The sequence below is a fragment of the Sander lucioperca genome, chromosome 15 (assembly GCF_008315115.2).
Source record: "Sander lucioperca isolate FBNREF2018 chromosome 15, SLUC_FBN_1.2, whole genome shotgun sequence".
In the NCBI taxonomy this organism is placed as follows: Eukaryota; Metazoa; Chordata; class Actinopteri; order Perciformes; family Percidae; genus Sander; species Sander lucioperca.
Window position 1 is genome coordinate 23,279,362 of NC_050187.1, and position 26,331 is coordinate 23,305,692.

General features: G+C 39.5%; 3 protein-coding genes across 7 annotated transcripts; 2 read left to right on the top strand and 1 right to left on the bottom strand.

Annotated features, from left to right (window-relative positions):
• Positions 1 to 1,197: 1,197 nt before the first annotated feature.
• On the bottom strand, positions 1,198 to 12,266 carry edrf1 (erythroid differentiation regulatory factor 1). Of its 2 annotated transcripts, XM_035992119.1 has the most exons (26): positions 11,764 to 12,266; positions 11,433 to 11,641; positions 10,383 to 10,449; positions 10,171 to 10,296; positions 9,902 to 10,026; positions 9,727 to 9,777; positions 9,594 to 9,696; positions 9,222 to 9,323; positions 9,004 to 9,125; positions 8,329 to 8,440; positions 7,935 to 8,082; positions 7,708 to 7,819; positions 7,209 to 7,320; positions 6,574 to 6,846; positions 6,382 to 6,453; positions 6,137 to 6,284; positions 5,700 to 5,885; positions 5,076 to 5,276; positions 4,578 to 4,796; positions 4,097 to 4,323; positions 3,794 to 3,952; positions 3,380 to 3,529; positions 2,480 to 2,633; positions 2,259 to 2,374; positions 1,477 to 1,649; positions 1,198 to 1,367 (listed from the first exon to the last, which is right to left on the bottom strand). In XM_035992119.1, the coding sequence occupies exons 1-26, from the start codon at positions 11,860 to 11,862 to the stop codon at positions 1,205 to 1,207; spliced, it is 3,729 nt and encodes a 1,242-aa protein (XP_035848012.1). In that variant the 5' UTR covers positions 11,863 to 12,266; the 3' UTR covers positions 1,198 to 1,204. The 2 variants fall into 2 exon arrangements, with proteins under 2 accessions (XP_035848012.1, XP_031163389.1); XM_031307529.2 differs by having other exon boundaries at positions 9,594 to 9,777.
• Positions 12,267 to 13,447: 1,181 nt separating this feature from the next.
• Positions 13,448 to 18,894, top strand: si:ch1073-143l10.2 (uncharacterized protein LOC565165 homolog). Of its 2 annotated transcripts, none has more exons than XM_031307556.2 (7): positions 13,448 to 13,710; positions 13,778 to 13,841; positions 13,932 to 14,016; positions 16,556 to 16,629; positions 17,291 to 17,542; positions 17,666 to 17,787; positions 18,634 to 18,894. In XM_031307556.2, exons 1-7 carry the CDS (start codon positions 13,623 to 13,625, stop codon positions 18,705 to 18,707), a joined length of 759 nt encoding a protein of 252 aa, XP_031163416.1. In that variant the 5' UTR covers positions 13,448 to 13,622; the 3' UTR covers positions 18,708 to 18,894. The 2 variants fall into 2 exon arrangements, with proteins under 2 accessions (XP_031163416.1, XP_035848571.1); XM_035992678.1 differs by having other exon boundaries at positions 18,652 to 18,894.
• Positions 18,895 to 19,193: 299 nt separating this feature from the next.
• tex36 (testis expressed 36) lies at positions 19,194 to 20,888 on the top strand. 3 transcript variants are annotated; one of them, XM_031301166.2, is made up of 4 exons: positions 19,194 to 19,580; positions 19,680 to 19,820; positions 20,029 to 20,103; positions 20,182 to 20,887. In XM_031301166.2, exons 1-4 carry the CDS (start codon positions 19,530 to 19,532, stop codon positions 20,500 to 20,502), a joined length of 588 nt encoding a protein of 195 aa, XP_031157026.1. In that variant the 5' UTR covers positions 19,194 to 19,529; the 3' UTR covers positions 20,503 to 20,887. The 3 variants fall into 3 exon arrangements, with proteins under 3 accessions (XP_031157026.1, XP_035848573.1, XP_035848572.1); XM_035992680.1 differs by having other exon boundaries at positions 19,425 to 19,580; positions 19,693 to 19,820; positions 20,182 to 20,888; XM_035992679.1 differs by having other exon boundaries at positions 19,475 to 19,580; positions 19,657 to 19,820; positions 20,182 to 20,888.
• Positions 20,889 to 26,331: the final 5,443 nt, after the last annotated feature.

The window sequence follows — 26,331 nt, forward strand, 5'->3', positions numbered from 1 at the left end:
TGGGTGACCCAGTTCACTGACACAGTATTGAAAACATCATGTCCCCTCTTCAGTGACCCAGGCTGAGCGGTGCAGCCAGGACCAATGCCAGAACCCACACGGTACATTGTCATCTGACCCACTTAAAATCTTTTATGAACTTGTCTACGAATGTCTTTGAGGTTTTGAGATCATTTAGTAAATGTTTAAATGTCAGGATAAAAAAAACTCAAATAATAGTCCAGTATGTTAGATCATAATGTATATTTGTTATCCAAAAATATGATTAACTAAACTAAAAGTTAATTAAAGATGTGTCCTATTAGCCCAAGAATACATTAGCATTTTGTGATGCTTTAGGAGTAACATACAGTACAATATCATGAGGGGGATGGAGCATTTACAGAAATACAGCACATAAAATTGAAAAACCTTTTTATTTTCATGTCACAGCAAATCAAGCTGATATAAACTCACATGTATACATACATCCATGTGGACAAGCTAGCCTCTGAGTTTGCATTGAATATTGCCAAACTATTGCACACTGTTGTTTTGGAAAGCAAATAACACTTTTGATCTTATTTTATTTTACTTTATTTGTCAGCCATCAGTCACACTTCAATCTATTTTATTCACAGCATTATTGGTATTGTTGAATATCAAAAATACCAATTATATTCAGATGATTCATCACTTTTGTGAGCATGTGCTAAATAATTTCTCGATTTTTAAGCCCCTGTGTGTAGAAGTTATACATGATTATACCATTTTGAAATCTTTCTTATGCCGTAGGTTTTTGTTTGTAGAAAAATGAGGCGATCCAGGTGATGTTTGGTACATTCAACGACATATCCTACACATAGGAGCTTCACATGTGACCCATAACTGCTTAAGCAATAAGAACATTTAAATAATATCTTCTGAAATTACAACTCTTTTTCACATAAATGTACAATTCAAAACCTGTGATGCAAATGTTAGAAAAAGATGAAATTTGTTTTTAAAGGCGCAGGAGGTGAAATTAGCTTTGAAACTGTAATTCAGAGTAGGACGGTGTTGCCTGAGCATGTGCCTATTAATAATGGTGTCTATAAATCATCGTTTTCAGTCACAGCATTTTTGAGAAGACAGTTGTTGAGTCTTCCACGTCTTCCCCAGAGTGGCGCTTGGAGAAGAGTTAAGGTCATGAGTGTCTTCCTTGCTATGGTTTATGTCATTATTATCATGAATGCGTACCCGTGTCGTCACTTCCTGTTTGCGGGGTCAGCTGCTGCAGAAGCTCTATGTGGAGCTCCACACGGCTGTGGAGAGGTGCGTTTTTCTCAGCTCGCAGCAGCTTGGAGTACACATTCTTATAGGTTTTCAACAGCTCCTCGTCCTTATTGCTGTAATAAACACAAACAAGTTTGTCAGGAGTGAGCATTGTGAAAGTTGAAAGGAAATGAGATACATAAATAGCTTAACAAACTGTAAGGGTTTTAGATCCTTGCTCACCTTGGTTTCCGTTTCATCGTCGTCATCAGTTTGATCAGCTGCAGCAGCAGGAAGGAGAAACTCGGCTCAAACACGGCAATTAACTTCATCACTTCCTGGAGGTTCAGTCCTGAGGTGGGACCAGCAGCCACATCAGGAGACTCTGCTGATTTAGCAGGGTCTGGTTCACTCAACTACAGCACAAGAGGTGAAAGGAAAAGATGTTGTAGGTTAAGGCTGATTTATGCTTCTGCGTTGAATTGACGACGTACCCCTGCAGACTCCTCAGCGTCTACGCCAGAACCTCCGCCGTAGCCTGATGTGCACCTCTCGAAGAATTTAACTACACAACGCACATCTCTCGGCCATGGCTTGGTAGCGTTGCATTTCCCTCTACTCATTTCCTGGTTCTCCTTCTCCATAAACAACATGAAATCAAGGAGAGGGTTAACTTTTCCAGCTACAGATTTCCCACCGTGGTCAGAAAGCACAGGGGAGACGATTTGTTACTCTCACTATGACTCTAGAGTTGCTACTCGCTCCGGAGCTAATCGCCTTCACTCTCACTTTCTCCCTCGCTCTATCACCCACTCCCCACACACACACGCCGGCCCGAAGCACACACCAACGTACAAGTATAAACTTCAGGCCACTTACGTAGGCTACGGCGAAAGCTCTGCGTGGAGCCTCCGCAGAACCATAAATCAGCCTTTACATCGTGTGATCCAGAAAGCAACTGAACAAAGCTTTGCAAAGATGCAGGAGCATGAGAGAGCATTCCCATCTGCTACTCTGAAATGTACCTCTGTCTGCTCCTCCAGCAGCTCTTTCTGAATCAGCTGGAAAGCATGGCGTGTTTCTGTCATGATCTCTACTGCTCCAGTCAGGCTCTTCAGCTTAGCCGCATTGCTGCTCTGACCTGTGGAAACACAATATATAAAAACGTTACTCTTAAGAGGCTATTGATTCAAATGCTAGTATGTTCTCTTGATAAAACCAAACACTACTGACAGAAGTTACTCACCTGCCATGGTAAACTCAGCAAAGGCCACCCTCTCCAGGAGCGTGCGGAGCAGCTCACAGGGTGCATCTTTGAGGCTGAGAAACAAACAGACAGCCTTGCTGTAGTGAAGCTCTGCCAAGCTGCGATGCTGCTTCCGCAAGTGTTCATCCCCCACCTGTCACACAATTAGAGCCAGAAACACAGACATCCTTTAGTGTGTATTATACTGCTTAAGTATGAAACACAGACATCCCATCACCAGTGATTCTATTCTAGTCTGTGTGTAGTTCTTTTTTCTTTGTAGGAAATAACCATTTGTCTTTTGGCATTAACAAAAAGGGTGAGCTAAGACTATGAATTATTAGCACAAAAACATGCATATCATTAGGGCTGCAACTAACGACTATTTTCATAGTCGATTAATCTGTTGATTTTTTTTTCTCGATTAATCGATTAGTTGTTTGGTCTCTACAATGTCAGAAAATGGTGAAAAATGTGGCTCAGTGTTTCCCAAAAGCCCAAGATGACGTCCTCAAATGTCTTGTTTTGTCCACAACTCAAAGATATTTAGTTTACTGTCACAGAGGAGAGAAGAAGCTAGAAAATATTCACATTTAAGAAGCTGGAATCAAAGAATTTTTACTTTTGTCTTAAAGAATTACTCAAACCGACTAATCGATTATCAAAATAGTTGGCGATTAATTTAAGAGTTGACAACTAATCGATTAATCGTTGCAGCTCTACATATCATGACTTTCCTAGAGGTACCGTTGTTCTGTGCATATGATACCGTCATGTAATTTGCTTTCTGCTTCTTTTTTTTTGGCTCAGTATAACAGATGTTAGGAGAGAAACTTTAAGACATTAATAAAAATAAATGATATATTTTATATTATTGTATAATTTTACATGGTTTCCCACCTGGTTGCGGAAGCAGCTGTGGTACATAGAGGCCAGGCGGTGGTGGATGGTGGCAGCTCTGTACTGGTAGAGCGGCTGACGAGCCGACTCAGTCTGCAGGTCGCAGTACTTCAGGGACTTCATCATCGCCTCGGTCACCTCGCGCTCAATCTGGGAAAACACACATACAGGGATGGATGATTTCAAGTTTGATCCCATGTTGAGGCATTACTGGTGCAAAACAACTAATCATGCACCCATATACTGTACATTCACCATGATTGCCTTTTGGCATCAATGATCTTGACATTTGTAAAAAGTGGATTTCTTTGAGGACATAAAGGTTGCCACACAGCACGTGGAAAAATGCTGTTTTTTTGTGTACGTTTTTTTCTAAAAAACACTTAATTTAGAATATTTGTGAAACAAACCCACCTGCTCTTGGGCCTTCCTGGACAGCGGGGCGTAGTCCTGCAGAAGTGTAGCCAGGGTAAAATAGGTAGTGGACAGCTCCCAGATTACACTGTCCCACACTGCTGAATGGTTCTCTCGGCTTGCCAGTGACTTCATAGCCCGCAAGTAGTAATCTATGGCCTAGGGTAAAAAATGTATTATGAAGAGCATGCTAGTGAAGGGAAGGGTTAATACGTAGTGACATATATAAAAAAAAAAAGACAGATCGTTGCTTCAGTGTGAATGCTCAATGCAGAGTTTAAGACAAAGGGTTTGACATTGCACCTTGTTGTAGTAGAGGGCCTCTTCAGGTGAGAACTCCCCTCTGCTCTGGTCGGAAGACAGGGCACAGTGGGCCTGAGCACAGATTCTCATCAGCCTGCCAGTATTACACAGCAGCAAGGCTGTGTTGGTGCTGTCCCCAATGGCCCCAAAGTCCTTCATGCCTTTCTCAAAGAAGGCAAAACTCTTTTTCCACATCTCCTGCTCTACTACGGACACAGACTTCTTCACTAGAAGGCGAGGGGGAAGAGGGGGGAGACAGTTATATACAGCAACTTGGACAATGGAGCAATACATTTTTATGAATTGTTTTGTACTCCTTATTGGCTGATCCAGGTGTGAAAAGATTGTTTTCTGGACATAATAATTTCCAGTGCGAAGTATCTAAATTTCAGCTGACTCATGCAAGTTCAAAGGAATAACTGTTTTTGTACTCTTTTATGTCCACTTAGTATATTGGTTCCATCTGTTTTATCCAACATACCTTCTTTCTCAGTCTGCATGGCTGCAGCCTGGTTCATATAGTAGACTCCCATCTCGTTGCGGATGTTTCCCAGCCTTTTGAGCACCTGAGCCAGCTGATCTGAGGCGTGATCTTTTAAAGCCTCAGAGACGAGCAGTTCATACGCTGCCTCATAGCACTTACTGCTAACAAACAGCTGGTACTCCGGGTCCATGGCCAGGTCTGCTGCCATGTTGAAGGCTAGTGCGGTAGAGAGCAGAAGCATTGACAAATGGAATGAACAATAACTGAAAAGAACATTGAGACAATAAATTATAGGACATGTGTGGGTAAAGCAAGCACTGAAATGTTATTCTGAATGATGTTGGTGGAACTGATACGGACAGGAAGACGGTGTACACCAGTTATGGATCTGGTGTTTGCAAACACCCCTAATTTCAATACATCAGGCAAGAAAGCCAGACACTGTGTGCTGTAATGATTGTATGATTGTCTGATTGTCTGTCTTTAGTGACCGACCCTGGCAGCTGCTCTCTCTGTGCAGGCTGTGCAGGATCTCCTGGTCCTCTTTGGTCTGGTAGCTGTATTCCTCCAGGTAAGCTGCTCTGTTGTTGGCATTCTGTGCCAACATCAGCTGGATGTCCCCACACAGAGACAGGCACTGGCTGTGAAACTGGAGCACCTGCGGGTGCAGTGTACCGCTCACTGAACAATAGGCATCTGAAGGCAACCATAGAAGAAGGAAGAAGGGGAAAGAGATATAAATGTTAAGTTATTATATTGCCTCATAAAATATCGAAGGAGCTGTTTGTAATCAGGATCAAGTTAAAGGAGGATGATATGAGTAGTCAAAAGTGAATGTTTAATGGAAGTTTTAAAACAGTTTCAGACTCAATCAGATGTAAGGACCTAAAGTTTTTTTTCGATTATAGTACTCAGTTATTTAACTTAACTTTAACTGAATAAATACATTACGTAAATAAGCCACAATTTACACAACACTAAATTTAGGCGGGTAGAAATGACAAAATTACACATTTTCAGCAACTTATGAACAAAAAACATGAAAATACTGAAAATCCATAAATATCATAGCGACATTTCCAATTGTTTCTGGTGTATTACAGAGTTAAATAAACTTACCGTAACACTGCAGTGATAGCTTGATGTAGCGCAGGGCTCGGCCGTACTTCAGCAAGTTAGTGGCAGCATCAGACAGGACGTAGTAGGCCTTGGAGGCTTTGAGGAAGAGCTGCAGCTTCATGCGGTGCTGCCACGAGCCGGGGATCATCCCTGAGCGTGTCGGCTGGTCTGCCTGCAACAGCCTCGCTGGTGACACACACACACACACACACACACACACACACACACACACACGTTGGAAGACCAGGAGAAAGACAGCATGCAGGGTTGAGAGATGAAGAATGTCCTGGCAGCCATTTAGCAACAGTGTGTGTACTTGGTTAAAAAAAAGACACTTGCAACTAAATAGATTTGACCCACCGTGTATGCCATATGCTTACCAATTTACTGTTTTATTATGCGGTATCATATATTGGAAATAAAGACTGTAGACTGACCTCTTTCAAGAAGAAGAGAGATGCCTTGCTCGGCAGCGCAGGCTCCGGTTGCACTTCTGTCCTCATATTTAAGAGGAATGGGTGTGTTAGGGTCTGCAGCTGGGAGATCACTCTCCCTCTTGATGGTGCCATCCACTGCCTTCAGCCCCTGTGTAGTGTATTACAGCGATTATTAAACAGTAGAGGACACATCACATTATTAGCATTGTATGCATACTAAACATAAATATCACGCAGAGACTCACCTTTAGCACGTAGCTCAGGACGTGTCTGCATCTCTCCTCCTTGTCTTGAGAAACAGGGAACGCACTGCCTGGCTGCAGGAATCACAAAAGGGAAGAGTATGCCTTGGTGTTTACATACATACTTATCTGTATATTCCACACACTGTTCCCTTAGGTCTGTTTAGAGATGAAAGACTTTAGAGAGACACTCACTCTGATCTGGTGAGTGGATTTATATTTCTCGGGGACCGACAGCTCCCAAACAGAGCGGATCACAGCCACAGCTTTACTATCATCATGTGGGCTGCAGCAAGAGCTGTAGGAGCCGTTCTCGTCACTGTCCTCCGTCAGCTCCTCTTCCTCCCTGTCCTCGTCGCTGTAGCTGTCCTCTGAGCCGCCACCCCGAGGGGACTCCCCTCCATCTTCTCCTGGGGGCTCGTCGAGCTGGAACAGCTCTGACAGCATGTAGTGGGCGGAGGCGATGATCTGAACAGACAGGGACGGGAGATGGAAGTGATCAGAACTGGAGTCAGGTTCAATCAAATCTATGGCATTCACAGATTTGTCAAGTTGTTTCACTTTTTACTTTCCCGCTGTCTAAAAATGTATTCAAAATACTGCTCTCATCTAATCAGGACGCGTGATGACTAAAGAAGGACTCTCCATGCGAGTTTTCTACCCATCTAACATTTAACCTGGCAGCTCATCCTTTAACTAAATACAGGGTCTGGGTTTGAAACCGGTCCAGGACTTTTGCTGCACATCATCTCCTCCACCGAGTCTGTCCTACTTCCATCGAATTGTAACTCTGAAATAAGGGTGGAATTTCTTTTTAGATTCAAGCTTACCTGGGGGTGCCTTTCCTGATCCAGAAGTCTGACGCAGTTTAAAAGCAGAGTTCTGATTGTGCCATAGTGCTTTCTGTTTTGCCTTGCCTTCAGCATCAAGTTGCTGGCAACTCTGCACCACAAAACAAAAAATAGACAGAACTCATTACAGTTTGCACACTTGCACTGTTAATTGTGTCCGTTTTTAAGGCATAACTGACTTGCAAAAAAATATTTTATATAAACAAGGCTGAGTGTAATTTAATCTCTTACTATTTAAATAAAAAAGAAATGTTAACTTATCTGACTACAATTTATAGATTTGGTCAGCTTAACCTTATATTGTAAGCTAATAAAAATACATATCATAGGTAAAATATTAAATAAACTTGCCATGACATGTCAAAAGCTCTTTTTGAATAGGAAGTCTTTTCAGCCCTGGAATCTAATCCTTCAAACTTATTGACTTTCTCAGTTTTGCACAAATACTGACGCACCAAGTCGCTATCCTGGGACTTACCTGTATAGTAACACAGCCACAGGAAGAGTGAAGGGATTCTGACATTTCTCTTCTTCTGCCTCCTCACACAGAGTAGTAAGATCATAAAGCTTCACAATGTCACTCCCACTTGCTGTGGATTCAAGGATAACATTAAAAAAAACACAAGATAGACAAGTGCATAGCAGGCACAGAACAGTACAGACTTAATACAAAGACTTAATACTTCCTGTTCACTTATATCCCACCTTTGAAAAGCCAGTAGGTGTGACCCTCTTTGGTGCAGTTGGACTTGAGGAAGGAGAGGATATTTTGGGCGATGTCTTTCACCACCCTCGTGGAGAAAGTCGAGTTCTCCAAATGAGGGATTTCCTCTGTCTTTATCATCTCATATTTCTGCAAAACCATACAGGCAAAAACAATGTTGACATTTATTACCACTTTTTCAAAAAGCTGAAAATCAGTGATGTTAAAAACAATGTAACTGCCATTAAAAGACTAACATAGAAGATAGAGCTCATGTTCTTCTGTGAACATCAACTATGGCAATCATCAAACGGATAATAATAATAATAATAATAATAATAATAATAATAATAACAATAATAATAATACTTAGTAATAATAAAATACTGGACAAACCTGAACGATGCCATTGACGTGAAAGCACATGACAAGCTCTGGGACATTACACATCAGATTGTCGAGCCAGTAGTCAATACCTGTCAGAATGTTGATTGGTTTATTGTTGTCCCTGATAAACACAGTAAAACAGTTAAAGGTTAGATGTTAGATTAATGCCTGGTGCACACCAGAGGATTTTTCAAATCTTCACTGATTTAAAAAAAAAAAAAAAAAAGTGGAACCTAACGACAGATTTAAATGATTTTTAATAATTTAATCATAAGAATGCGGACACCAGATGATTCGATCAAGACGCAGCACCACACACTTGGCGTGCTCCTAAGCTGAAAGAATCTAATCTGACAGAAACTGACGGGATCGAACGTGACTTCAGAAAACAAACAAACATAAAGGCAGACTGTCCTCGTCAGATGGTTGCACTTGCGTGTAATTCTGATGAGGTTGTAGCATCCAAAATGACATTACTGGTTCACCTTCTGAGGTCAGATAAACTGATTTGTGTATAGGTTCATTTGCATTATCTTGCTGACACAGACATCTAACAGAAGGCCCCAACAGAAGGTAACAGAAGTAAAATACAATTAAAATGACATCATAAAATATTAGCATTTTCCCTCTGAATGAGTTTTAATTTCAGATCCGTAATGAGAGCATTAGGTTTAAAATTCCAACCTGAGTCTCAGACTGACGGCAGGATAACGACCACCTCCGAAAATAGGCATGTTGGACCCAACCAACATGTGGATATCCTCAAATGTCCACATAATGTTTCGCACAAAGTCGTTTCTTAAACCCTGTCAAACAAGCGACATCAAAGTGTATGCAGACATTAGACGTAAGCTACCAACTGTAGTAATATACAACAAAGGAAGGGTAAGAGGTTGTATTACCTGACTGTTCTCCCCTTCGTTGAAGAGCATAGGGAGGTTTTGCTCTTTGTGTACCGACGTCACCTGGCCCAGAGCAAACTTGCTGTCCATAGAAACACTTTCCTGCACATTTAAGAGTAGCTATACTGTCAGTGCAAGCAGTGCAAACCAAAACCCTCACAAACATAAGCTTAGCAGTCACCCAGGAGCCAATCTGATCGAAAAACCCTTATTTATACCCATATACATTTATTCTTGCTAAATAATGAAAGTTTTGAATGGCTATGGCACACAGCATTGACTCCTAATCAAGAAGAAATTCACATAATTTCAAAGTAACACTTCCCCATTGGAGACTCATAAAAAAACTGTCCAACAGCTAAGACGCTGTACCTGCTTAGGAGCATCTGATTCTTCTGTATCAGACGATGTGCTGGTGAAGGCGGTGGGCCATGAAGAACTGAACTCCTCTGCTTCATTCTCCTCCTCCTCCTCCTCCTCCTCCTCCTCCTCCTCCTCCTCCCCCCTTTCATTTGGGTTGTTTGGTACAGGCTCTGCAGCCCCATCACCATTTATACTGGAGGAAACACAGAAGTTGTTATTAAATAAAACTGGAAAAGATGCACCTTAAAATGAAGTGCAACCTAACTCCCATAATAAACCCCTTTTTTCCCATAATTCGAGTAACGCCAAGCACTCACCTGTAGTAGAGAAACTTGGACAAGATTGCTTTCTGATACCAGTGCTCTTTACTCTTCTTTTTCCTCTGCCACTTCTGATCTATTAGTCGCTGATAAAACTCTTTTAGCCAGGTCCAATCTCCTGTCTACAACGCACACATAGCAGGGAGGATACAATCACTTACACAAAAAACTTAAAAGATACAGTCATAGTATATATGTTGTATCTATGTCATAATATCTATATCTAATCCTGACTTGAAAAAGTCTGGAGTAATTCCCTGCTGTACCTGAGAGGATCGCATGAAGAGCTCCTGAATGTCCAGCTCATCCAAAAGCAACGTTCTCCCAACGCGGTGAACGGCCATACTGACGTGGGACTTGCTGTAGGGAATTTTCAAAAGCTTCTTGATGTTCTAAATGTGACAGAAAACAAAAGTTAACATCAGCTGTATGTGCATGTTCCAGAAAGATATATTAGCTTTGCAACAGCTTCACGAACCTCAGAGTCTGATACCACGTCGACATCATCCCCGATGCAATCAATGAATTCATAAGCCATCCCAAAACTACAAAGGAGGAAAAAAAATGTGAATGGTGATATGGAGTAGGGTCAGACTATCAATCAATTTTTCACATGAAATTGTACGAGGTACAATTCCAGTAAAATGTTACCCTATAACTTGTGCATGATTCATCATATACTAATTAATGACTTAAGACATTTGCTGATGAATCATGATCTGTTATTTACCCACTGACTAACCCAGGCAAGAAGTTATCCAATGCTTCTTGTTAGTGGTGTCTACACTGTATTATATATATATATATATATATATATATATATATATATATATATATATTTCTGTTTCAAATATAGTTTTGTAACATCAATGACAAAAGGGCAGAATTCATTACAGAGGTCCATTATGCACTGTGCCTAAGATGGATAAACCAGTGAGTACTAATCAGTCTTTATGAGTGCATTCAGAGCAACAACAGAGGCATTCTGCCCAGCAGGTTTCCGCAGTTAAGCATAGAGTATGATGCTTTTTAGCCTCTAATACAAACTAAAGAGTTGCATCTTCTATCTCAGCAAAACATATTCACAAGATCTTAAACTGTCATCACACACTGTCCTTTATCCCACACAAACAATAACAGAAACGTGTGTTTCAAATCATTTTAAACATTACTCGATGCATGATCATTTACAGTCTCATCTTAAAATACTAACCTAACAAGAAGTCTTTATAATATTTAGTTTAACCTTCCTGATAAATGATAAATGGGGTTGACAAATACCTCTCAGTATAATGCAATACCATTCAACGGCACCACAATCTCTAAAATTGCAATTTGGTTGAATTAAAGCATATCTAAAACAATTTTAACACAGCCCTGCAATAAATTTGATGACTACATGTTCAGTTTTTGTTGTATTAGACTCACTTATTAAGCAAAAACTACATTTTTCTACAGAGACCAGCACAGTTTCATAATAGAACAATAAACATCACGTGTAGTAAAAGTATTTCTCATGATGTTATACCTAGAAAAAGGCTTGCTCTTGCTGCTGGAGCCTAATACAGTGGTGCCAGCACTGCCCAGCTGGGGGTTTTCTCTGAGCCAGTTGGCAGGAGGCAGCTTCAGGTCTGTCTGCTCCTGCAGCAGGGCATAGCTGGTAGGAGGCGGGGCGGCAGAGTACTTGACAACGGCACGGCTCTTTATTTCACTGTTGCCTGCGCATACTGCAGAGTCCTTCAGGATAACAAAGTAAAAACATCATATTTTAAGTAAGTTACTATGAACAGGACTCACTGGTTGATGTTAGAGTTGGCTTCAGATTCTTGTACATAAACCTTTCTAATCTAGATACTTACATGTTTGCTGCTCTCTCCTGTGCAGGTAGGGCCATTGACTTCTTCCTTTGCATTATCCAGGGGGATCCCAGGCTCTCTGTCCCCAGCTGATGCGCTCATGCTGGACACACGACAGTTCAACCCAGCCAACACTGGCAACTTTTTTTTATCAATTAGACAACCTATCCATGGCTTGGACAACACATCTATGCATTGGCTAGATAACGAGCGAGATAGCTACGTCAATTATTTCAATAAAGTTGTCTCTAGTTTGCTAGCTTGACAGGCTAGCTCCGCGAAAGAGTAACGCTGACTCAATAAGTTGTAACAAATAAGCGTAGTTACACAACAAGGTGGTTAAATTAAAGCCAGATGAAACTCACACGAGAGGCTGTTGTTGCTTTGTTAACATTAGTAATATTTAGCCCTTACTTAGCTAACTAGGTAAATAAGCCTGCAGCTTATTCTCTTTCCATCAGCAGCCAGTCAGTCTGTTGTTGTCAGAGCACACGTTCATGCAAGCAGTAACAACTTCCGGTTTTACGGTAAGACAAACTCCAAAAATCAATCTTTTTCTTATTTCGACGATCGGAATTACTCCGAATAATAAAAAAAAAGATTAACAATTTGTAACGTATAATATTATCTTATATCACGGAACATATTTCAGTTACCGTGACTTATTGAAAAAAATTAATGAACCGGAAGTACTTCCAGAGCCTCTTTCTAGAAAAGTTGAGCACGTTCTACATTCTATTGTATTTTATCCAGAAATGTACTCACTTGAACTGTTTAGTTTAATATGTTGTGTTTATGTTAATAAGTTCTATATTACAGCCAAATGGTATAAAAAAACAAAAAACGATTGTGCTATTTCTGCTCTGTTGTTCTGGGGCTTATTATTGAGTTTTATTATTTGGAAAAGTGTATAAATTAAATCAAATTATTTAGTAGAGCCTACCTACAGATTTGATTAATTGAATTAAATTGAATTGAATTGAATTGAATTGAATTCATTGAATTTAATTGAATTTAATTGAATTTGATTTAATGCCATCTGTCATATTATATGATATCACATAATATTACACAATGATATTACATAATAATTTATTTAATGTAATAGGCTATGTATTACATTATAACAATTTATATTATATTACATTACATTCAGTGGTGTGTCTTTTATTCAGGTAGAAGTATGTTAAAATACTCTTTAACAAGTAAACATTTCTGCTTTTCATAGTTGTACTAACATTTTCTCATTCATAGTGAAATATTAGCAGCATAAAGTAAAGAATAAAAAGTAAAAATACTCACTATAGGTGGCAGAGTGTTCTTCGTTATAAAGTGTTGTTTGTTTGTTTTGTATACATACAAATCATACAAAGTATTAAGATTTAATAAAATCTTAAGTTACTAATTGACTAAGTCAATAGTAGATTTCAAATAAATGTAGTGGAATAAAAGTAGAAAATATTTCCCTCTGAAAGTTAGAAAGTAGTAAAATTGAAGTTGAAAGTAGTATTTAATGGACATATGCTAAAAGTGCAGCTACCTTAACATCGTTCTTAATTACTGTATTTGAGTAATGTAGGCCCTACTTGAGTTAGGCTACTTTCCCTATAGTCTATTATATCATATTATATTAGGCCCATATGATAAATGATATGGCAAGGGGCAGGATCATGTCAGAAGTTATATAGGCCAAATGCAGATCAGCTCAGCTGACTGACTGAACAGGGAGGAGCCGTGAAACTTTGCTTCAGGCAGTTCATTCCTGTGCTGACGGCTACGTTTTAACAACAATTTCGTCTTCGACCAAAATCAAGTGGGAGCGGAAGGACCTTTTGGGGGCTGTTTGAATAGTTTTTGTTACAATGGGAAGCTGGAAGAATCACGCGCGAGCTCGACTACAACTCAGAGACCAAACTGAGAAACTCCCATTCGTTGGCGTCTTCACAAGCTGTAAGATTAATATTTTTTACATTTGTAGTGGTGGTCGATGTTCTCACTGTCATCGGTTTTCTTTTAGTGTCTCAGCTGGAGGAACGTTTTGAAATTCGCAAACAAATTTTGGATGATGTTCAGTCTAAGAGGTCAGTAATGTGGAATTTCACTAGCCTTTCTGATGCCCAATTTTTTTATTTTTTTTTTAAATCTGTACACTAGCTGCTTTTTGTTTTCAGTTTAGAACGAGGTGGACTTGAAGTTGGGAAAAACACCAGACTTCTTCAACTCCAACTGAGAGAGAGTGAACACCTGAAAGAAAAGGTGGGTTAAATAAGGAGAAACCCAATGATACACGCCATATTATCAGCCATCGACTACATGAAAGACATTTCAGCTATCAATCTACGCTATATAGGCAGGAGCAGTTTGCACAAATATTTGTTAAAGGCTAAACCACAGACATTCAACTGCGGTCAAGCCAGCCGACACATCGTTAACGACAGTCAAGACAGCCGACCCAGTTTTTTTGCTGTACGTGATTATAATAGCTTTACGGTAATAGCGTCTCAGAACTGATTTCAAAATAAAAGCATTCGTCTGATACATAGCGAGAGACAGTCATTGAAAGCTAATACCGTCAAAGGAAATGTCTGACAAGGCCCTGTTTCCACACACTAATTTCACTTCAGGGTAATATTAGACGTACACCGCCTCATATTGCCACCCAGGAAGTTTCAAGTCATTCTGGTGTACAGTTTCAAAATAAAAGCCCACCAAAGATTCAAATATGAGAATAATTATATATGATTAATATATAAATTCCACTTCAGGGTTATAGTACACGCCCCATTAAGTATCAAGACATTCTGATGTGTAGTTTCAAAATAAAAGGCCGTCAAAGTCTCAAATATGACAACAAAACATGACAACAACTGAATATCAACAAATATGCGACTAATTATATAATGATTTGGGATTCAATTTAAAAGGAAACGCCCTGTTATCAAAGGATAATTCCACTTCAGGGTCATAGTACACGACCCCATGGTGTGACCCATTAAGTATCAAGACATTCTGATGTGTAGTTTCAAAATAAAAGCCAGTCAAAGTCACAAATATGCGACTGATTATATAATTATTTTGGATTCAATTTTAAAGGAAACGCCCTGTTATCAAAAGATAATTCCACTTCAGGGTTATAGTACACGACCCCATGGTGTGACCCATTAAGTATCAAGACATTCTGATGTGTAGTTTCAAAATAAAAGCCCGTCAAAGTCACAAATATGACAATAATTATATAATGATTTGGGATTCAATTTAAAAGGAAACGCCCTGTTATCAAAGGATAATTCCACTTCAGGGTTATAATACTCGACCCCATGGTGTGACCCATTAAGTATCAAGACATTCTGATGTGTAGTTTCAAAATAAAAGCCCGTCAAAGTCTCAAATATGACAATAATTATATAATGATTTTCGATTCAATTTAAAAGGAAACGCCCTGTTATCAAAGGATAATTCCACTTCAGGCTTGTAGTACACGACCCCATGGTGTGACCCATTAAGTATCAAGACATTCTGATGTACAGTTCCATGCGTTTCCTTTTAAATTGAATCCCAAATCATTATATAATTAGTCGCATATTTGAGGCTTTGACGGGCTTTTATTTTGAAACTACACATCAGAATGTCTTGATACTTAATGGGTCACACCATGGGGTCGAGTATTATAACCCTGAAGTGGAATTATCCTTTGATAACAGGGCGTTTCCTTTTAAATTGAATCCCAAATCATTATATAATTATTGTCATATTTGAGGCTTTGACTGGCTTTTATTTTGAAACTACACATCAGAATGTCTTGATACTTAATGGGTCACACCATGGGGTCGTGTACTACAAGCCTGAAGTGGAATTATCCTTTGATAACAGGGCGTTTCCTTTTAAATTGAATCCCAAATCATTATATAATTAGTCGCATATTTGAGGCTTTGACGGGCTTTTATTTTGAAACTACACATCAGAATGTCTTGATACTTAATGGGTCACACCATGGGGTCGTGTACTATAACCCTGAAGTGGAATTATCTTTTGATAACAGGGCGTTTCCTTTAAAATTGAATCCAAAATAATTATATAATCAGTCGCATATTTGTGACTTTGACTGGCTTTTATTTTGAAACTACACATCAGAATGTCTTGATACTTAATGGGTCACACCATGGGGTCGTGTACTATAACCCTGAAGTGGAATTATCCTTTGATAACAGGGCGTTTCCTTTAAAATTGAATCCAAAATAATTATATAATTATTGTCATATTTGAGACTTTGACGGCCTTTTATTTTGAAACTACACATCAGAATGTCTTGATACTTAATGGGGCGTGTACTATAACCCTGAAGTGGAATTTATATATTAATCATATATAATTATTCTCATATTTGAATCTTTGGTGGGCTTTTATTTTGAAACTGTACACCAGAATGACTTGAAACTTCCTGGGTGGCAATATGAGGCGGTGTACGTCTAATATTACCCTGAAGTGAAATTAGTGTGTGGAAACAGGGCCTTGTCAGACATTTCCTTTGACGGTATTAGCTTTCAATGACTGTCTCTCGCTATGTATCAGACGAATGCTTTTATTTTGAAATCAGTTCTGAGACGCTATTACCGTAAAGCTATTATAATCACGTACAGCAAAAACACTGGGTCGGCTGTCTTGACTGTCGTTCACGATGTGTCGGCTGGCTTGACCGCAGTGACATTCAGCTGATGATCAGAAAATACATAAATACACATCTTTAGGTGTAAAAGTATCATTACATAAGTTCATCCTTTGCGTTTTGTCTCCCCAGCTGTCTCAGACTGTCTCCGACCTGACCACCGTTCTGTATCTGAAAGAGGCTGAACTGCAGTACTGGCAGTCACGGTAATTTCAAGTTTTAACTACAGCCATCACAGTCTACTCCCTGCGTTCTCTTAAAACTGAGAAGCCTATAATCCGAAGAGACAAATGAACACTGTGCTAGGCCTATTGATTGTTGGGTCACATTAAGGCACTGTATGAAAGTTGTTGGAGATTTATTATTTAGCAGCTCTTTTCTCAAAACATTTTTTGTGCTATTTTTTTTTTCAATTATAGTGCCTTGAGAAATTATAGGGAGAGTACTGCAGTTTTCTATAAGATTCAGCCTCCCTTCCCAACCCAATAATTTTCGTTCAGGCCCTTACATTACATCCACCTACAGTATTAGACATTAGACAAGTTGAAGAAATGCTGAATTCCCAGTATATTTTGTGATCTAGCAAAAAAAGAAAACCTTCCCATAATCACTCTGTATGTTACAAAGTAAATAGAAATATGATTACTTTGGGCCTATTGAAGGAACGACAGGACTTTATAAAATGACACACCCATGGTGCAACTGTATATGACACCTTGATAAAGAAGCATGAATCCAGTTTATGCCACGTCGTTCTTCACTAGCAGATAAACTTGTGACCTACAATCCAACATCTAAATGTTTGAAGTAACAGTACCACAAGATGATCAGACAGCAAATCATTCTTTTATTACTTTGCTTTTCCAGTGGGTCTGACTACCATCAAGAGGCACTTACTCTGGCTAAAGGGAGTAACACCCTGAAGGCGACCCTTTCAGAATTTGAGTTCACCATAGAGTGTCAATCCAAAGAGTTGGCAGCCCTTCGTACAGAGCAGAAAGGACTAAATGAGGCGTTGGCACAGGCCTGGAGAGAGAAAGAAGAACTTGTGCAACGATGGATGGAGGAGAAGAGGGGGGATGCAGACAGGTTAAATAAGTACAACGACACACAGGAAAGGTAAGAGGGTGTGATCTCTGTGTGACTTAAAAAGCTCAAACATAAGATTTTTCTCCCTCTGACTGATAACATAACCACTGTTTTTGAGATTTTAAGTTGTTGCTGATTACTGCTTTTCACCAGGTGGCAACGTTTGGCCAAACAGCTAAAGAAGCACCTCCATAGGGAGATGAGAAAAGAGTATGTTCCCAGAGTGACGAGCTCTCGGAGTAATGAAACAGAAGCGCCTACATCAGTCATTCTGAGTAAGCATCAGCGTCCTCTTTAAAATATTAATGCATAATGTAGTGGGTGCAAACAAATGGCTGCCTCTTAATTTAAAACCATTAGTTCACCTCAGTGCTGCACACACACACAAACCCTCGTAGGCACCAAGAGCCTTCATCAAGAGCCTCCTTATGACCTTTTTAATTAAGGAGGTCTAGTTGATGAGGTCTAGACAATGTTATGGTGATAAACAAAGCAATGATAAGGGGCCATTTAGCCTTCATCAAATAACTAATTGAGCTTGTAGGGAATAATACCATTAAGTGCCTCATATCAACACAGTATACTCACATTCAAGTACCTTAAGTTTATCGTGACGTTTATATTGGTACTGGACCTGGACACAGACCATAAAACCGTGTCACTTCAAGAGGTGGCCATTTTTATGCATCTTGTGTGCTTCAACCCATAGACTGTATATATTATATAGTCTATGCTTCAACCTGATGTCAGGAACAGGCCTGTAGCTACCTTTGATGTCAGGACACATTGATGTTGTCATGTCTTTGGTACTTTCTCTGAAAATCTGACCGTTACCAACCTGGAGAGGAGGGTACTGTTAGTTCTACAATTAAAAACTTAGACATGGTTGTTTTACAGGTGGATTTACAGGCGGATTCCAGTATGTTTAGACTTGATATGCTTACATTTTTACTCCTTTTAGGCCAATACAAAATACATAAATAAAGAACTAGGGTTGGTTATCGATGTGGGTGCCTACACAATTGCTTACTTAGAAGAATATGAACATGTTTGGACCCTGGATGGTAACCTAAAACAAATTAAGTAATTCAACTTTTTTGTTTTTCTCATTTTGTCCTAAGGGATCAATAATACAACAGATATGCACCAGGGGCAATCAGACCACAACCATGTCTCAGCGTTGACAAAAGTCTAATTTCCCATGGGATCCTGGAGACGCCAGATCTCAGCATGAGGGTTAGGTCATTTCCCCATTTCTCCATTCTCCATTTGCCTGTAGTTGAAAAACAAATTGGTCATACGTATACGTACATGTATGTGACGCCAGAACGATGACCAAGGAGTGACTGTATCGGTTTGTTTAATTTACCTACTTTAGAATTAATTAGTGACTATGTGCCGTTTTTAACTATTTTTATTTGCAAAGAAAATCATGTAAATAATGTTTTACTTCCTAGGTCAAAAAGTGTATTTGAAAATAATTGATTAAAGTTTACTTCTTTTTTTTTAACACATTTTAAAATTAACTGAATAATTAACATTTTTTACTAAAATGAAGAAAAAAAACTATCCCAGATGAATGTTATTATGTATTGTTGTTTTCCTAAATCCAGTGTTGTGTAAAATAAAGCCACATGTGTTATTTTTGTTTGTTTTGTCATCCATCAGAGAAACCTTTCCTTTGTCCTTAGTTGCTGAATTGTAGAGCTCCTCAACAAAGACTGTCTGTCTAGTTTCTCCACATTTAAAAAAAAAAAAAAGACATAATTCCACATAGTACATTTAATTACTTTTGGCTATAATTTAATATTCCACAAAACATGCTTTTTTTTGTATTTTCTTTTACGACCAGAATTCCAGTTCCACATCTCCATGGCAAATTGAGATCACATTTCAGTTTGTGCATGCAGCAGCATGTTTCCATAGTCACCAGTGTGTTTGCATTAGTTGTTAAGTTGAACAGTGTGTGTGTGGTGTATTGGTGGAACTACTCAGTGGACTCTCAAACTGTGTTAAAATGGTAAAAGGTGGAAAGCGATATTCTTCAATGAGCAATGATGGCAAATGGGTAAGAAATTCTTCATTTCAACACATATAATCAGATCATTACAAATCACAACATTCAAACCTGGCTGTGTAATTAGCCTTTCTTTCATTTTATTCTCAGTTTGCTCATCCAGTTTCAGCAGAAAATGAAACAAGGAGTCGCGAGGGTTGTACAAGCACTGGGATCATGCTGACTCAGGTTAAATCGTCGTTGCCTCACGCTTCGAACTTGGAGCGCTATCCTAAATGGAAAACTCAGCAGGTGTGTATGCACAGTAGATATTAGAGTGTTTGGCATAACTGTTTTTTTCACAGTAGCCTACAGTCATGGCCCAGGGCTTTAAAATTGTTCATTGCACTGCCTATCAAAGCACTTTAGCCTCCTCATTTATCCCAATTCCACTGTGTTCAGTTGTATTAGACTATAACCTGTCCTCCCAATATGAGTGTCTTCATGAGTTTCTTTACAGAAATCCAGAGAACATCCATTCTCAGACCACGACAACAAGCATGCCTTAAAAGACAACATATCTGTCTTCACTCGTGTGAGTATAATGAAAAATTCAGGCCATTATGAAATGTAAGAAAGGAAACCATATATTTTCCATGTTGGTATACTTCAGGGTGTAGGACGCAGAAAGTGTCTTGATGATCACAGACAGCACAACTCCCATTTCTGCCTGTGCCAAGATGGAGCTTACAGCAGCCCTGAAGAGACCGGGGAGAACATCACGGTCCAACAGACTGACTTGACGGTGAAGCAGGCTGTAAATGTTCCAACCAGCACCAGGCGGTTTCCCCGCAACCACAAGCAGAAGTCGGCAGAGGCAGCTTTGGCGCAGGCAGGGGAGCAAGTTATGTGGTTCGGACGACACGACTCCGACCTCTCAGAGACCCTGCAAGTGCTGGCAGCTACTAACTGCTCAGCACAATCCAAGCCCTAAGATACATACATACATACATACATACATACATACATACATACATACTGTACATACATACATTGAGGGGACAGCATAGAGGGGGCCAGGGGAACTTTCTAGGCGGGGTCCAGCTGTCAAATAAAAAAACGGAATTATAAACACCAGATTTTCTTGTTTCAAGAGCTCTAAGGTATTTTGAAAGCTGTATTGCAGACAGGACAAATAGGAAAGCTTACAAACAAGGTTTTATTCCACCCAATTAGACTGGAAAGTAAATAGTTAATCATTTTTGATGTACTAACAATATAAATGCATCTTATCATATTCCTGACTATATTTAAGTACACTTGACAATGCTATTTTGAGATATCAAGTTGTATTTGATTGTATTTAAATGTTTTTTTGTTATGCACATAATCTATACATACTTGAAATATATATAAAATCTGTTTACTCAAATAACACTTTCAGGTGTTAACATATTTTAAGGGGCAATCCAGTAATTTGGCATAACACATTTATTAAATTGGGGGATTTACAAAAGACATTAAAAAAGAAGCAGCAGAGGCCGAGATATCCTGACTTTCTGTCACTAGTGTGGGTTGAGCTCCAAAAATACTGGATCTTACATTTCTCATAATGCAACTTAATAGCGTCTTTCGTTAGACCTTCCCTGTCTGTCCCCTATGACATAGTCTGGGTCATTGTCTATCGAAAAACTCCCCTCAGAGTCACATTATACAACTGTTATATACTCTATATATATATATATATATATATATATATATATATATATATATAGTAATTAAATCTATATTAATAGTTGTCCTAAAATGACTCCAGTATACACAAAGTACATAATTAAAAAGACTAGCATTAGTGCAAAATAGGTAACTTGATTAGACTTAATTATTACTTAAAGAGCGATCCACCGATTTAGCCATGCACTTTTATAAAATTATCAGATTCACGACAAACCATTAAAAAAATCCGAATCGATGCAGCAAAACCAGAGATATCATCTTTTTTATTAAATTTTTTCTTCTTTATTAAAACCTGGTGCCAACATTACCCGCAATGCAGCTTGACTGCGTCAGCTCAGTCATAGATGTGAGTGTTTTGTGCTAGTATAGCAGCTAATGCAACCTGGAGCTGCTAGCCTCAAGCACACTTCTTATTTAACCCCACACCCCCAGATTTCTTTCAGTTTCATGTTTAGTACACACTAATCACAAGTGCATATGGAAGCACACTTAGTACTAATATGAAGTATAATTTATTCATTCATTTACATGGTTCACGTACATGGAACTTTTCTTAAGTGAGAAAATAGAAGCATGATTTCATTTAAATCAGGGGCCACTGTAGAGCCATGTGATGACTGTTGGTAGTTCAGACTTTTGCCAGCAGAGGGCACCATGTCTGCATGAGTAATCAGTTGGCCTCATGATCCACTGAGTTGTTCAACAACCAGTTGTGTGAGAAATGTAATAACCCAAAACCCTGTGCAATGTACATGCTCTGGATACAATGTGGTGGGGAAATAATTACAAAAATAATCCAGCTATTTTTATTCTATGCATATCAACATTAAGACTAAATAAATTATGCTTGATTTGAGGCGTATAATGCATGAGTTTGTTTCACCCCTGGGGATAAAAGGGATGGATATGTGTGTGTGCCACCCCTACAAGAGAGGAGAAAGCGTGGGAGAATAACAGAACACTGCTCAGAGAAAGGCAATTAAGTGAAGAGTATCCCAAACCACTTTCTCGATGATGTTTTCTCCAGAGTATGTTCTGACCAGCTGCTTTCTTTCATTAAGTACCCACCGGGGAAATGGGTTTTTCTCACAACCTTTCTTTTAGCTGTCATTAACTGATCCACATACAGCGCTGACCTTAGGAGTTTGTTTCACTTTTAAAAGGGGACATACAGTACATCTCACGCTTTTTATATAGCAAGACAAGAAAGCTCTGAGACACCCATCTGGAGCTGCTACTCTTTGTGATTTCACTTTGAGATTATCTCACATGTTGCTGCCAAAGAACTGATTCTGTGATGCAGGTGCACAACTGACACAGAGCTGCAGGGCGAAGGGTTTGTAAAGACCCCATCTTTGATAAAACAGGAAAAGAAAACAGGTGCATAGATGGGGAAAAAAAGGGTTACCAGCTCAATTTTAACCCTATCTTTGCCATGTCACTTACACAGAAACCTACAGTATATGGCTATTAAACAGTTTTGGATATCAGATCATACTTAAATTAATCTAAAAAAGAGGTGCTGACGAGAAGGAAATGTTTATTAATGGAAAGCACCTGTGCTTTGTGTTCGACAGCTGGTGCCTTCTGGTCTCAAATGGTTGTCTGCCACCTCTGTCCCTGTGGGTGCAGTTTGCAGACTTCACTTTGCTTTGGACTTGTCACAACTTGAACAACTCCTCCGCACGGAAGCCACCAACACTTCATAATCAGAAACTCTCATTAGCTCTGTCAGAACAGCGGTAAGGCTTTTGATATTTCACAGTGGAGAGGAGAGCAAACTGAAATTGTGTGTCAATCATTAGTCAGTATGTGGTTGTGTGTAATGTACGTGCTATGTTAGGCGAGATATATATATCAAGTAGAGGCAAAACCGCAAGTAGGCCTATATGTAAATACAGCTGCTTGGTGGAATATCAAACCTTCTCCCAAGGACAAAAGACACATCTCAGTAAACAAGCATTCAACCACCAAAGCCTTGCACTTCATGAATATTAAATCAGACACTTTGAATCCTACCTCTTTGGTGTTAGGAGGCCCTAGTCTGGATTCTTACTATTCGCTGTGATTTATTTGCAGGTGCATGTGTCTCTTTGATGTGTTGAGTTGAGAGGTTTTGCACCTGTTAGAGAAAAAATGCTTTGAAAACAAGAGGTGGATTTGCCAGACATTCAAAATGACAGCAACAGAAGGAAGATTTGTGTTGCTCTGGTATATATATATATATTGTGTGCGTGTGTGTGTGTGTGTGTATTGTGTGTGTGTGTGTGTGTGTGTGTGTGTGTGTGTGTGTGTGTGTGTGTGTGTGTGTGTTTTCTATTCAAAAAAGGCTGCTGTGCTGTTTTGACATACTCTGTTGTGCGCACCGCAAAATTACTTTTTGTCAAACATTATCTACCTTTATTTTTTTTTCTTGTGTCAGTTTTGGCATGTGTTCTGACACTATGAAGTTGTGTTTTGCATTTTGTCCATTATCTATTCATTAAAGATGTGACTTGAAAATAGAGTTGCCATGGAGATGTGTCGGTTAAATCTCATATCTAAAAATTTTTTTTTCCGGTTTATTCTTTTGCCAATTATAACTAAACTCTAGCTTTCCCTATTTCTTTAGATTTTTTTTCCTCTCTTCTTATATTCTTTATCTTGTGTAGCATCCTGTGCAAAAAACAACTGTTAAGTCCAAAACAGCCTCCAAGACTTATAGAGTTGACTCCCTTGGCTGGGCTAAACTACCTAACCCTAAGAGTCCTTCCAATCTCCTGTCAGTCATTACACTTGCGGTACTTACAATTCCCTGGCAGTCTCTTTTTTCAGGCAGCCAGTTGGTTAGTGTCCCTTGACAGCCTAGTGGTCCTTCTTCCAGTAATGGTCAGGGGCCCTCCAGAGTCTGAGGGTGGTGATAAAGGTGGCTAGCTATCTTATTTCTACAGAGGACAAGATAACATCCTGAGAACATTCCCATCACTCGAGGAGTTTGTTCAGTTGAGATAAGAGCTCCCCAGCTAAGAAGCTCTGTGGGTGTGTATTTGTGTGTGTCTGATGTACATGTGTGTTTAAATGGAGTACTTTGTAGCTTGTTAGCTGCAATCCTGCTTCCCATGTTGCAGCTGGGAGGTCCGCCGACCTGACATTGTAGCATCGAGCAGTGCTGCAGAAACACTGCCTTAGAAGATCAGACCTCTCCATGCACTAAATCACAGTCCTCCGTGTATTTTTCAAACCTCCGACACAGTTTGCATGCTAATTTGTGTGTAGGTGGTGAGCATAATTACATTAGGCTGGTTGTAAACAAAGACCTACAAGCAGCAGTCTGTTCAAGTACCCCACCCACAAGAGAACAAGAAAATAGTTTATACAAGCATGGATGAATTTATCATGCTTATATGAAGGAAATTGTATTCAAGACTGTGTCAGTTTCTAAGCATAGCTGTCATAGCCGTAACAGCAAAATTGTGCTATATAAGAGTGAAAAAGATTAATTGGTTTTATTTAAGTGCTATGTAAAATTAGACATTTGCTAAAAATTTTTTTTAAAGCCGAATCAGTCTTTTGGATTCCTGATCTTGTGTTTTGTTATATATAAGTAAGGGGCAACAATGCAGGGGCAGGCGACAGGAATGGACACTTCTATGCTCCGCTCGGAAACACACTTCTTAGCTCAACTAAACAGTGGCTTGGTTTTGCTTGCCACATTTGTACAATATTACCAATTATTTCATCACTACTTAAGAAGCTCCACCTCTTAGTTTCATCTAGTCTGCTCCTTCATAACCTCAGCATTACAGCATTTTATTATCATTAAGTAAAATGGATAAATCAGACCACACACACCCCAAAGAATCCGCTTCTTTACTGTCTTTCATACTTGACCAAAAGGAGGTTGATGAAAAATATGGCAACATGTGAAGTTAGTCACATTTGACATGGTCTTGTAATTGGAGGCAAGCATAAATTCTGTTTCCTTCAGTTCTCACACTACTCAACTTGAAGATTATTAGGAACACCCTACTAATAGCGTGTTTGACCCCCTTTCGCCTTCAGAACTGCCTTAATTCTTCGTGGCATTGATTCAACAAGGTGCTGGAAGCATTCTCTAGAAATGTTGGCCCATATTGATAGGATAGCATCTTGCAGTTGATGGAGACTTGTGGGATGCACATCCAGGGCACAAAGCTCCCGTTCCACCACATCCCAAAGATGTTCTATTGGGTTGATATCTGGTGACTGTGGGGGCCATTTTAGTACAGTGAACTCATTGTCATGTTCAAGAAACCAATTTGAAATGATTTGAGCTTTGTGACATGGTGCATTATCCTGCTGGAAGTAGCCATCAGAGGATGGGTACATGGTGGTCATAAAAGGATGGACATGGTCAGAACAATGCTCAGGTAGGCTGTGGCATTTAAACGATGCCCAATTGGTACTAAGGGGCCTAAAGTGTGCCAAGAAAACATCCCCCACACCATTACACCACCACCACCAGCCTGCCCAGTGGTAATCAGGCATGACGGATCCATGTTCTCATTCTGTTTACGCCAAATTCTGACTCTACCATCTGAATGTCTCAACAGAAATCGAGACTCATCAGACCAGGCAATATTTTTACAGTCTTGAAAGGTCCAATTTTGGTGAGCTTGTGCAAATTGTAGGCTCATTTTCGTATTTTTAGTGGAGATGAGTGGTACCCGGTGGGGTCTTCTGCTGGTGTAGCCCATCCGCCTCAAGGTTGTGTGTGTTGTGGCTTCACAAATGCTTGGCTGCATACCTCGGTTGTAACGAGTGGTTATTTGAGTCAAAGTTGATCTTCTATCAGCTGGAATTAGTCGGCCCATTCTCCTCTGACCTCTAGCATTAACAAGGTGTTTTTGCCCACAGGACTGCAGCATACTGGAAGTTTTTCCTTTTTCAGACCATTCTTTGTAAACCCTAGAAATGGTTGTGCATGAAAATCCCAGCCCGTCTGGCACCAACAACCATGCCACGCTCAAAGTGGCTTAGATCACCTTTCTTTCCCATTCTGACATTCAGTTTGGAGTTCAGGAGATTGTCTAGACCTGGACAACACCCCTAAATGCATTGAAGCAGC